The 13,252-nt window shown below is 32.0% G+C and overlaps 3 protein-coding genes across 4 annotated transcripts; all 3 read right to left on the bottom strand.

Moving 5' to 3' along the window:
* Positions 1-85: 85 nt before the first annotated feature.
* Positions 86-2,613, bottom strand: LOC126658201 (membrane-anchored ubiquitin-fold protein 6-like). Its single transcript, XM_050352639.2, has 3 exons — positions 2,090-2,613; positions 1,204-1,374; positions 86-660 (listed from the first exon to the last, which is right to left on the bottom strand). The coding sequence occupies exons 1-3, from the start codon at positions 2,217-2,219 to the stop codon at positions 605-607; spliced, it is 357 nt and encodes a 118-aa protein (XP_050208596.1). The 5' UTR covers positions 2,220-2,613; the 3' UTR covers positions 86-604.
* Positions 2,614-6,861: 4,248 nt separating this feature from the next.
* Positions 6,862-9,502, bottom strand: LOC126658175 (F-box/kelch-repeat protein At1g22040). 2 transcript variants are annotated; one of them, XM_050352637.2, is made up of 2 exons: positions 9,382-9,502; positions 6,862-8,698 (listed from the first exon to the last, which is right to left on the bottom strand). In XM_050352637.2, the coding sequence occupies exon 2, from the start codon at positions 8,650-8,652 to the stop codon at positions 7,228-7,230; it is 1,425 nt and encodes a 474-aa protein (XP_050208594.1). In that variant the 5' UTR covers positions 8,653-8,698; positions 9,382-9,502; the 3' UTR covers positions 6,862-7,227. The 2 variants fall into 2 exon arrangements, with proteins under 2 accessions (XP_050208594.1, XP_050208595.1); XM_050352638.2 differs by lacking the exon at positions 9,382-9,502 and adding an exon at positions 9,039-9,342.
* A 1,353-nt stretch (positions 9,503-10,855) lies between these two features.
* LOC126664735 (uncharacterized) lies at positions 10,856-13,219 on the bottom strand. The gene is made up of 2 exons (XM_050357265.2): positions 13,202-13,219; positions 10,856-12,070 (listed from the first exon to the last, which is right to left on the bottom strand). Exon 2 carries the CDS (start codon positions 11,985-11,987, stop codon positions 11,037-11,039), a length of 951 nt encoding a protein of 316 aa, XP_050213222.1. The 5' UTR covers positions 11,988-12,070; positions 13,202-13,219; the 3' UTR covers positions 10,856-11,036.
* Positions 13,220-13,252: the final 33 nt, after the last annotated feature.

Raw genomic sequence — 13,252 nt, 5'->3', positions numbered from 1 at the left:
CTCTAGTCTATATCGTTCGGAAATACTATGAAAGAAAAAGGCATTGAAATGTAAAACTCAATAAGTTTTTGTGCAATATAACCTCTAATCAAACACACTAATGTTTATTCATTAATTCCAAGAGAAATCAGAAGTTTTTAGCGAAAGCAAGGGTTCACACAGATGATTACAAACTTTAATGATCATATGAAACAATAATTTTCTTCACTGTTCTGTGAGCAGCCTGATAAAGGCAAAAACCAAAACAAATCAATCATTTTCTTGTATATATATTCCATTTAGTTTCTTTTGTAATTTTTGTTCTCTTTTTCCAATTTGTGCAGGAAGAAGAAACCGTCTTGCATGTAAAATTAACAGGGGAACTATAGAGTAATTTGATTAGGAAACCAACAAGGCAAACTTGGTTAGCAAGCTTCACGCTGTCTGATGACATTCGGAATTAAGAGCTCCAGAAACAATTTGTCAAAAAATTTCTGTGGCCACTTGACAGAATTCTGGAAACCGTCATGGTTTCTGATCTGCATCATAACTACCATCTACGATCAAATACTTGATAGAAAACAACACTAGCTTAAGAAACCTTGACGAATTTGGCAACTTCCAACTACAAGATTGAGCATGAACACCCCGTCTTTTTTGCAGAATCCTTCCGGAGCTTGTCTGTTAAAACAATGAAGGGTTAGTCTTTGGATTCTGACCTTAATTTTACACATGTTTCGTTTAAAGAAAAAACAAGAAAAAGAAGAGAAGACTATAGGAGGAATCGAGTTTACATATAAACATTTGAACGAGGTAGGTATCAGAAAATTTTCCAAGACAACAATCGAAACAAGAATAGCTTATCAATAATTTAATATAGTTTAAAGAATCTGAAAATATATGCGAAATGCTGAAATCTATTTCATCAGGCACATCCAAGGTCATATAGCAGCATCATTTTCCTATATCTACCGGGAACAAAAAGTTGAGTCTCAGTCATTCCTCAAATTACTACAGTGAGATAAAATGCAAGGCATCGTGACAATGCAGAAATGAGAATTAGCATAAAACATTAGGCATATGGTAGTTATACCAGCCAAGAACATCGAAAAGTAATCATAAGTGAGAACCTCATAATCTTGCATGGACACAAGTGCAGCACATATGTACATAAAATTTATGTATAGGTACATCTTTCTGAGTTAATACAGAAATGTGGATTACCGCTGATTTTGTCTGGCATAGGAGGCCGCAAAACCACGTGCATGGTGATGACAGCTCCAGGAAGTTCACCAACTGGAAGTCTGGACTCGGCAAGTGTCCTGTTGTTTTCAAGAATCTTTCCAGCATTTATGAGTTTCAGGTCATTTACGGTCTTTGGACCATTTTCGTTATCTGCTAAACAAGCACATTACTCATTAAAAAAATGTAATTCAACAAGATGAAAAAAACATCTTGTATGGCTAAATAACATGGCATTTCAAGATATAGATTAGGCTACATGCAATTGCCAAATTATTTTCCAGATTTGCAAGCACAAAAACAAAAATGCAGAATAAAAGATCAAGCATTTCATAACAAAACAAAACAAAACAAAACAAAGTAAGGTCTATCCATTAAATGTAAGAGATCCAAATTTCAAAGTCAGCAACAATTTTGAGTTTGGCATACATTCTTGAAAAGCAGAGTGGAATCTTGTTGACAGTTAGAGAGGTTTAATCCTTTTAGGCCATGTTTGGTTCATGGAATAGAATAGCATGAAATAGAATAGTTATTCCATAAGGAATGGGATAGCCATTCTTTAATTTTTGAGAGGAGTGTTTATTCCACAAAATCATGGAATAGCAATTCTTCGGTATACCTATTCCATGAACCAAAGCAAAGAATTGACATTCTATCTATTTCATGAACCAAACATGGCCTTAGAACAAAAGCAAGCACACAAGGGGTTTCAGGAATTGAGTATAATGGCTAATTAAACAACAATAACACCATCAAGATTCTTAATTTCTTACCAAACACCCCAAGGAATACACAATTATAACTAACAAGAATACAAGATCCATGGACCAAAAATCAAGATGCAGAAGATTTAAATTTCTTATTTAACCTTTTGGCCACTGTGAAATTATCTTCTCTTTAAGAGTTGCCACTGAAGTTGCTGGAGCATATTTGGTGGGGCCAATATCAGTACCATCTGCTAACCTGAATTTCAGCTCAATCAAATCCTCTCCTGCCATTACACTTCACCTCAAACAAACCCCACCCTAATTTTTCATAATATTCTCCCAAAAGATCCAAGAAACCCCTCTAAAAAGGCTCAACTTTGGACTAGAAAACACTGAAAACTAAAATTTATGAATTGAGAATATCATCAAAACAAAGAACCCAGAAGAAAAGTTGTCAGCTTTCTGACAAAAATGAACATAAGAAGCAATCTTTTCAACAAAATTTGATTGAAAAAAGAATCTTTCCTGAACCAGCAGATCGTACATGTAATCTTTGATGCGAAAGAAGCAAGAGGGTATGAGTAAGTAATTTTGAGATGAGAGATTTATAAGAGAGATATATGAAGAAAGATAGATTGATAGAGAGAGGGGCATGTATTATAATTGCTTCATAAAATAGAGTAATTAATAAAACAAAATTATATAGTAGCCAAAGAAAGAAGTTTTCAAAGTGATAGTTTTGCCTGAACATAATAACAGAAAATTCCAATGATATTTGAAAATGACACTTTTCTTTTGGTTTATTTGCATATAAAATTCCTAACGTTTCACTTTTATTATCACTTAATTTATTTTTTAAAATGCTGTAGAGTAAATTTTAACATTTTAATTTTTAATTTTGTGTAGCACATTTACATTTTGTGACGTCGTTTTATACAAAATGCCTGTTTTTGTACAAACTTCGTAGCTTTATATTTAGTGGAAAACACACTATGAAAAAGCGAAAGGTTGGGATATGTAAAGTAACGTTTTAAAAAATGAGATTAAATCGCTATAAAAGTGAGACGTTAAAATTTAATATGCAAATAATTTTTTCGTTGATAAAGCGCACCAATTTATTTTCAAATCTTGTTCTAATGATTATAATTAAATTCAGTCATAAAAATGATTATTAAATTATAAACTCTCCTCTAGCACTTACCAAAAGAAAAGGCTTGCGTTTTTTTATTAGCACTTCCTAATTTTAATGTTTATAAACCATATACTTTGTTGATTTTATGGATTGGAAAAGTTGTTAATTCGGTGCAAACATATTTGATGAGACTGTTCAAGGAGTATGAGTAGATTTCACGCATACTTTTAGTCATGCTTTATAAATTATTAGATAATATAATGTAATGGGAACTAAAAAAGAAACAGATTATTAATTCATATTCAGCAAAAAGAAATCAACTTTACATGTTTAGGTGATTATATTACTCAATAAGTATAATTATGCCACATAAAGGAATTAGTCAATAATTTTTCTTAGTTGATAATTGGCCTAATCACTCAAAAACCACTCACCTTTAAACTTTTTTTCAATTCCACCCCGACGTTGAAAATTTGTCAATTTTACTCACTTTTGAATTTTCCATTTTCAATTGTACCCCAATATTTTAATTTTTGTTAATTTTTTTACTTAAATGATGAAATCATTCAATTAGTTAAGTCTAAACATGAGATTAAATTCTTTTTTATTCAAAAAAATACAAATAAGTTCTTTATTTTTAAAAACTAACTAAAAACCATAATCAAATTAACACTAATTTAAATTCTTAATTAATTTAACTAAATTTAAATAAATTTTAAAAATATACAATCAATATATGCGAGACATGGAGAATGTTTTAAACAAATTTCCGAACACAAAAGATGTTAATTTAATTTTTCAGGGTACAATTGAAACACAAAAATGCAAAATAGGGTAAAATTGACAAATTTTCAACGTCAGGGTATGATTGAAAAGGGGCTAAAAGGTCGGGATTTTTTAAGACATTAGGCCTTGATAATTTCATACCTAAATGACTTTATTTGAATAAGAAGTTTAGCCTACTTCCTCATATTTATGCAAACATAATAGTTATTGAATCAGCCATCCATGGATCGGCAGTAAGCTTAGGTCAGAGTTCGAGTTCGAATTGAAACCCCGGAAGTGGATTAAAAAAAAAGTTGAATACCGTCAAAATTAAAAACGGTGACAGGATTTATACATTGAATTGATACAATTAGACACAAATGACATTGACGCATTATAATTTTCCAATGAATAGACGTAGATGTGCCTTTGTTTTTCAATTTTCTGGCTGATTCTCCATGAAGGTTCATAGCCTGCACTTTTAGCTAAGAATTTCATAAAGAGCAAGCGCAAATAGAGAAATTAACACTAAAATTAACTTTTCTTTATCAATTAGTCCCTTGAACTTATCAATATTAAAAGCAACAATATATGGCTGTTTGACTAAGAATTTGGATTGATTGATTAAAAATTGAGCTAACCTATCAAAATTAACAAGTTCACGAGACTAGCTGATAAAAAAAGTTCAAACTCATTACCTGGATGAAGTGAAATTATGAGCTAGTCTCTCTCAAAATTCACATTCCTATTATAATTGTTGAAAAAAGTTGCAGAAATGGGAATCTTATTATCCAAAATGGCTGTTTTCTGATGTCAACATCAAAACCCCACCAATACCATTGCGTATTTTTGTTTATATGGTACCTGCCTTGGAGGAACCTCATCAACAATTCACCTGCAACAAAAATGACAACCAAATTCAATGGTCCTCTTTAGCATACCACTATCACCTCCACATTCACAAATTTGGATATGCCCAGAAGAAACAGTTTAACCAAATCGAACCTCAGTTGCCAAATTATATTGAGACACCTGCATTAATCTTTTTCTCCATTTTGTTCCCTTTATAACTAAATTCCATTCAAATTATTCTGTTGTTTTCCACCATCTGTTGATTGCTGCTTCACAGCCTAAGTGCCTAACATCCACTACAATAAAGCATAACTCTCTCTTCATAATTATTATGATCAAGAAAATATACCAATTCAAATAGCAGGATTATAGTTCTGTTGCATTCCATGATATTTACCATTCAGTCTTGCGCCACCTTTTCGATCATCTTCTTCTGCTAGTATTGCCTCATTCGAATCCCCCGTCTTACGCGGTGGAATATGAAAAGAAAACAAACATATTATAAATAAATATAAACCATCAAAGTTCGGTGGTTCCTTTCTCAATAGATGGGAAACTATAAGCAAGTAAAAGGAAATCTTAAGAAGAATCTGAATCATGTATTGGCATGGTCTTAATTGAATGAAGGCGAAAATGAACAAAACATCATTAGTGAGACTAAAAACAGAACAAAACACAACTAGTGTGAGACTAAGAGATTATGACATTCAGTAGCATAGCGTCAACTTGCCTGATAGTGACAACCGATATTCTCTTTTATAAATTTTCACACCATTCGTCGTGCTATAATGCTTACTTGATGCTTCATTCCCACACTCCTGTTGAATCGTATGCATGTTCTCCATCTTCAGCACAAAATGGATTAGTGAAAGCAAAATTATGTTTAGTCAAAGGAAGGAGATTTGATTTTACACAACTCGAATTAACCAGGAATCTATATAATGCTAATGTAAACAAGTGAGGAATTTTTTTCAGTCTAGGCATAAGCACAGAGAAACTATGCTAGTGTAAGACCAGCTCTATGAATACTAGATCAAGAGTATGAAGATACCAATTATTGACAAAGCAAAGTACACTCAAACTCTACATATATGCCATACTGCAGCAGTCCATGAAACATATGATACCAACATAAAAACTGATACGAGAATTCTGTTATTCCATGAATGGTCCCAATCCACCTGAAATATTAGTCAAGTCTCCAACAATAGTATTACCTCTAATACATCCCCGTATGCGAATGTCCATCGGGCTTGAAGCGTGAACAAGCATAGCCTCACTTTACCTTTTGCATTAAATTAATTAAATGGGAGTTTTCGAAGATCGAACTCTAAACCTTTCAATTACGAAGGCTCTGATACATGTCAAAGCTCCGACAATTTTTTTAACTCTAACAGTTACAATTAACGACATTATACCTAAAATGACATAGAATCAGCTGTTTGTGCAGTAATTATTATAGACAACAAATAAAATGCTTGTGCATTTGGAAGAGTTATTTTGAATCATGTTTACTGCACTAATAATTAATGACATTCAGCTCGCTGAATAAAGAGTAAAATTAACCTGTGAAAAAAAAAACTGATGTACTCTTTCTGCACTAACTATTGGATGTAACAAACAAAACCAACATAATGAATTTAGACTTATGTCGAAGAAGGTTTAATTGCAGATTGTGAAAATATGCGTGCACCTTAATAATAAAAGGTAAAACTAAGTAGCACCGGCTATTCACACAAGCAACATGCAAGCAATGTTGAGGATATTGTTCATCCAATTCTTACCATCTAAAACTGAATAAATTTTGACTTCTCTAAAGTATGTTCATACATAGGTATTATGCATTTGCTGTGAAAATCATAATACCACACTATTCGCAAGCAACACATGTAGTCAAATATACAGTATCTATGATAAATAGGAAAAATAGTGTTCAAATGTTCCTTTCAAATCACATGATGAACAAAAGATGTTTGGTTAATACAGTTCGTGATGTAAGGACTATGCAGACCTGGAGTCATGCAGCATAGTAAAGAAATAATAGATAAAGAAGACTGTCACATTGTCCAGCAAAGCAGGTTGAAAATGTTCACTTCATTTGATTTAAATTGAAAAGTTTATTGTCTTCATTACTTCATTTTGAATCTGATAAAGTATCATATATTTTGGTTATGCAGCACCTCCTTATACAATTACATAATTGATACGATAAATTTCTAATTACAAAAACAACAATTTACACTGATTAGGACTATGATATGCCCTCAATATTTTCATCTTTAAACTACACAATATTCCTACAAACTAGATCTGACAATAAGCAGCACAAGCAAGTTTTCATGAGAAGGAAACCTGATGAACTTGCTGATGAGATTGTCGAGCTATTACCTCTGATTTGCTAAATGTAGGTGGCTGCCTTATTAGTAGTCTAAACCGACTGAGGTTTACAGTGGCATTTCTGAACACCAGACAGCAAATCTTTCCACTATCTAATCGCTTTTATAGGTTGTAAGTTTGAATTAATACTGAAGCTCACCAGTTGCCATAATGCTATAAATCAAGAACTTGGCAACTTATAAGTTCAGCAGATTCAATATCCTTACTGGCGATGACCTTCCAGACGACTGTTTCTGATTCAACCAACGAGGCATGCTCATCCAAGGACCCATCAATATGAGAAGTTGAGCTCAATGGAGATGAATCCAAATTATTACGAAGAGCAGCCTGCATAACTACAAGTCTATGATTGCCATCTTTTGTGACAACATGAATCTTCTCATGCAAACCAGAAAGAAGATGTGGAGATTCTGAATCACCAGAATCATAAATAGGAATTTTTCCTATAACAACTTTCCAGGCATCTTCTTTTTGATCATACACCTTGATCTTACCACTATCTCGAGAACTGGAGGGATCTAATGAGTATAATTCACCATCTACCACAACACTCAACTTTGTGCCCGCCTGCCTTGCAGGCCAACCTTCTCCCATGCCAGTTGGCATCTCAGCCCACGAATTGGTTTCAGGATCGTAAATTTCTCCCCCAGCATCAACAAAGAAGGGCCATGAGTACAAACTTTGGGGCACACATAATCTCCCCATGTATGAAGTCATCCCAGTGGCAATAGGCTTCAGCATGTCTGTCCAAAAGGCATTAGGATGCTGTTGAGATTTCGAGAATGGCATACTTGGAACTTCAGACCATGTATCGGTGCAAGGGTCAAAAACTTCAGCAGACTGAAGAGGTATCAGTCCCCCACCCAACTGACTAACCCCGCCAACAACATATAGCTTGTCATTTAAAATACTTGTCTTGCAGTAAGCCCTTCCAGTAGACATAGAAGTGATCTCACACCATCTATTTATAGTAGGGTCATATCGCCAGACGCAACTGATAGCTGAAGCTCTAAAAAACCCACCAAGCACATAGAGGCATCCATCAAGAGCGCCAATAGCACAGCCACAAAATGGCATTTGATCCAATATATGCTTATGCCCAAACCAATTCCTTATAGTTCCGGCAATATTAATGCGCGGTCCTAACAAGTTCCATAACCAAAGCCCAGAGTAACTGTTCCTAGATTTCTCTGCATAAACATTGGGCATCCGAGGCAACCTCTGCCATTTCCTTGACAAAGGATCCAAAGCATGCCATGAAAGTTCCTCTTCAATTTTAGTTAATATATAAAGCCATTCCTCTGTCAATCCAAGTTCTTTTCTCAATTTAAACAGTTCATTACTCATAACAGTTTCTTTCCACTTTTGAGACACCAACCTCAAATTGAAATAGTAAATTCTGGGAATTCTAGCAAGAATCTGGATTGATAATTCATCAGGAAGACTTGGAATCAATCTCAGGCTCTCATCATAAAAGCTCAACGATGTCTTTTGCCTCTTGCAGCCGCCATTAAGACTCACTTCATTAAACGGGGTTCTTCTACTTTTGGCATTAGCCAAACTTAAAACAGACCCCATTGGAAAATTCCCTAGTTAGCAGTTCCAACAGCGAACTTGCAGAATGCTGAAAACAAATAATGGGGCAAAAGAGTGAAGAAAAGCAAAGAGACTCAATTGTTGCACCAAAATATACGAGTAAAATTGATGGTCGATATGGGAGTGTCAATTAAAAGATAAATTGAAGTAGTGTATGACTTTCAAGAGTGATTTCAAATTTCAGAACATTTCTATGCTCCCAAAAGTTGAATCTTTTCATCAAAAGAAAGAACAATTCAATTGATTATATAATTCCCACCTAACCCAAAACTGATTGTAAAGAACAAAACTGATTGTAAAGAATATGAAATACAATAATTTAATACAGAAAATTACACAATCCTACAAACTAAAGAAAATTGACCTACCAACAAAACTGGGTTTATTCCAAGCAAAACCAAACAACAAATATATTCGATTCAGTTCCATTCTCAGTCATCAACATTTATCTATCTGATCGATTCACTAAACAATCACCAACGACCAAAAATTAAACAGAAAATTATAATCAAAAGAGGAAAACTAAATCTTAAAAACCCAATCATTAATTTATAAAATATTCTTCAAATTCCGATTCTTAAATTCAGAGAATCAGTAGAGACAAATCAAGACAAGAACAAACAAGCAAAGAAACAAACATTTGAGATGATAATTCAGTTTCAGATAAATGTAAAGAAAAATGTTAACCGATTCTGGTAAAAGAATTGTTACCTGCTGAGAGAGTAGTCAAGAAAGCGGAAGCTAAGAGTATAACTAAGCAACACGACAAATCAAAGCATCATATAGTAACAACCCCAAGTGCGGATAAGTTGGCAATGCGCTCTTCTAATTTAAATATAATTGCTGGTTGGGAACCATTTTTATTTATACAGTTGTTTAAAATTTGGGATCAAAATCCGTCTTCTGAACAAAAAAACACTATTGAAGGAATTAGTCTAACAAAAATAAAAAAAGAATCATATAGTAACACATATAGGTATAAGTATTTTACAAGCACTTTCCACGCTTCAAATTTCTATTATTATTTTAATCAGGCGGGTCCTCTAGATTTAAAATATATTTGAAATAATAAATACAGTATATAATTTTTTTATTAATAATATAAATATATAATATTTAAAATAATCAATTGTATATTAATTAAGTATATATCAGATAAATGAACTTTTGTTTGAAAGTTCGCTATGAATAACATTTTCCATCTAATTAAATTAATTCTATTTTAGTTCTTTTTAAAAAAATTAATTCTATTTTAGATATTTTCTTAATAATTTTTATTTTGAAATATTTTTTAAATTATGAAATATTTAATGAAATATAAAAGGATGAAATAGAATTATTTATTATTCATTAAAACCTTAAAGAATATAAACATTTATAATAAATATAGAGAGTTTATATAAAAAAAATTGATATCTTAAGGCGCATTTGAATTGGTGTGACTTTTTTTTTTTTGACGAATAATTGGTGTGATGTTTTCATTGTTTGAATGAGATCGCAAATTTAACCGGTTAAAATTTTGGGGTAAAACTTTACCTCTCGTAAGAGATTAGATATAGAAGAATTAAAGATCTCGTTTTATAGTTGGAATCCGTTCAGAATACCTTATTTACCACGTAATAAAGATTAATTTATAAATTTATCCAATTGGATAGATGAATATATATTTAAATATGTTCTCTCTTTAAAAATATATTAATGAAAATGTTTCACGTAATAGATTAGAAATTACGTACCAAGTTTCTCTGCGTTTACTTGATTGGGCTAGAGAAATGAATAAAGAAACGTTGACGGTTTACTCGTATGGTCTTATACATGTATTTAATTCAATTCCAATGCTAGTATATTGTTTTCTTTTTTCCTTTTAGTATATACAGAAGGTGCATGGAAAGTTACCTATACAATACATGTCTAATTTTTCATGTTTATTTATTTGATAATTTAATTTTACAATTAGTAGAATATTGTGCAACGCAATATTATTTGAGCTACAATGTCGTTTAATTTTTTTTACTTTACACTTTATTGTTGAAAAGTCAACTTTGATGGGCTTGATAAAATATGAGAAGATCTATGTTTTTTTCCCTGCTTGATATTTTTTGTGAATTAATCACATTTTTAATATCTGTTTTTTTGTAAGTAAATAATTCGACAAGCTAATAGTATTTTTTTTAGCTCTGTTCCATCAGGAACTTATTTCACTTGACAAACACAATGTCACAAATACTTCTTCAATTTTAACCATATACAAATTTGATACAATTTAGCTACAGAATTACTATCCAGCTTTTAGCATTTGACAAAAAAAAAGATTACTATCTAGCTAATGATAATAGCTTCTGTTATTGTAACGCTAATCAATCAAGCTACGCTACAGTTGTCATCTGATGAACATTGAATGGTGAATTGGTTGCAGAGCCAGGTTGATTCATGTACTCATATCCGGCATTGGCATAGCAAGATATATAAGAATCCGATATCATCTTGCCGGAATATGTAAAACATTTGCGTAAATCTCCGTGCCTTTCACTTCCATTTTTCAAATAAGATTTTGGCAGAGACGATGATAGTTTTTCATACATATCAGTTTCTTCTTCTTCTTCAATAAGCTCCTCATGATCGTGCAGTTCTGGCGCTGCTGCTTCTTCTTCATCATCATCAACTTCATCTAAGTGAACAAGCTTCAAAATGAGATGACCGTTTTCTCTATAGGATTCAAAATATTCACGGTGCTGCAATTTTTCTTCTTTAAGAATCAATCTCCCATCAGAATAATACCTAGTTAAAATGCAAGGCGGCAAATTTCCTTTTCTTGCTAATGAAGGAATTGCTGGGGGATACCTATTCCTTTTCATTATTTCACATTGTTGCTCATTTCTCTTTCCTTGATTGACACGTAATAGCTTATCCTCATCTAATTTCACCATTCTTGCTGTTCCTTCTTCTTCACTCGACTTCAAATAAACGCCACTCTCTGCTCCGATCAAGTCATCCAACATAGAAGACGACCATGAAGAACGCGATGAGGAAATATTTAATGATTGAAACAACGAAGAAGAAGAAGAAGAAGAAGAAGTAGTTGAGAGTGATGGTGATACTGGCAAAGATGGTGTTAGTGATTTCTTGTAAGAATGGATAACAAATGGATGATGAATTAGGTCTGGAGGATAAATTAGGGTTTTGAGACCAGCTGATGGTGGAGATGATGATGATGGCAAGGTTGTTGACCATAAAATGATTCCATAAAGAGATGAAAATATAGATTTAGCTTTGAAAAATAAATTCTTCTCCATCATGTAATCCATAGTACCCATCATTAACTTAATTATATATTTTCTTCTAATTAATTACTTTTCTGGGATTAAAAGAATTCAGCTAATCTTGTAATATGCCGCGTCAGCTGCAAAATGAGAATGATATCACAAAATTATAATGAAACAAGTAAAAAATAGATCAGCATTAATAAATTGAATATTCTCCACATATAACTGAATTGGATTTGGAATTTCAATATTTAAATGTATAGTTAAGAACAGAGACACACACAAGGGGCAGAAATGTGATGTATGAGCTTACTACTGAAACACATATTGGTGTCAAAATCAAATAATCTTTGTATATGTCAAATTAGAAAGTGTGATTAATTATTATTCTCAATTAGTAATTTACAAAAAGTTTGAATTTTAGACTCTGTACGACCATAATAATTTATTTGGGCTAGAGTATATCAGCTTTATAGTGAATATATTAAAGTGACATATTTTCATTTGTGCAGCTCTCCGTCTCCGACATAATACACACACACACACACACACACACACACACACACACACACACATATATATATATATATATATATATAATATAACAGTATTTAATGCATCTAAATTTAAAAAGTAAAATATATTTACCTATCCACAACTATATCTCATTTGTTAAATATATTATAAATTTAAAAATTTGTCAGTTCAATTTATCATTTTTCGAGTGTTGGTAAATATATTCATGCTCAACTTTAGTTGATGTGGCGCAATAGTATAGTGTATATGTCAAGTAAGATAAATTTTGTAAACGTATAATATTGTGTCATGTCATCTCTAAATAAATTGTATGTATATTTGACAAAAGTCAAAAAAATGATAAATCAAACTGATAAAATTTGAAAATTATGACCTACTTGTCAAACGAGATATAGTTATAGATAAATAAACACATTTTTCCTAATTAAAATGATAATGAAGATTTTTTTCCTGGCCATATTAAAGGCTCAAAGAAATGACATTTTTTTAATTTTCTTCTAATTAATTAAGTTAATTAATTGCAAACAAAATTTATAATGGAGGGAAAATGGTATGGAATCAAAGGATTGGTTTCTTTTGAAAATCAAAACTAAACATTGAAAGATGAATCAAATGAATAAATATTGTCAAAGATTGGAGCAACAGATTGAAATATAGAAAATTAATAATTTGATAGCTATATATCAGGAATTTAGCAAATAATCACATATGTACATAAAAGAGTGACTTACCTTATAATTATGTATGAGATTATTCCTTCCTCTACTCTATGCTAGCTAAGG

This window comes from Mercurialis annua, linkage group LG1-X (assembly GCF_937616625.2).
Source record: "Mercurialis annua linkage group LG1-X, ddMerAnnu1.2, whole genome shotgun sequence".
Classification (NCBI taxonomy): domain Eukaryota; kingdom Viridiplantae; phylum Streptophyta; class Magnoliopsida; order Malpighiales; family Euphorbiaceae; genus Mercurialis; species Mercurialis annua.
Note: the sequence above shows the minus strand (reverse complement) of the source record. Positions and strands in the feature narration are given on the sequence as shown.

Bases quoted from the DNA above. Each gene is read 5' to 3' on its own strand.
- LOC126658201 (XM_050352639.2), bottom strand. From the start codon at position 2,219: ATGGCAGGAGAGGATTTGATTGAGCTGAAATTCAGGTTAGCAGATGGT. The intron at 1,375-2,089 runs GTTAAATAAGAA...CTTGTTTAGCAG, and splicing joins AATTTCACAGTGGCCAAAAG to ATAACGAAAATGGTCCAAAG. The intron at 661-1,203 runs GTAATCCACATT...TTGTTTTAACAG, and splicing joins TATGCCAGACAAAATCAGCG to ACAAGCTCCGGAAGGATTCT.
- LOC126658175 (XM_050352637.2), bottom strand. From the start codon at position 8,652: ATGGGGTCTGTTTTAAGTTTGGCTAATGCCAAAAGTAGAAGAACCCCG.
- LOC126664735 (XM_050357265.2), bottom strand. From the start codon at position 11,987: ATGATGGGTACTATGGATTACATGATGGAGAAGAATTTATTTTTCAAA.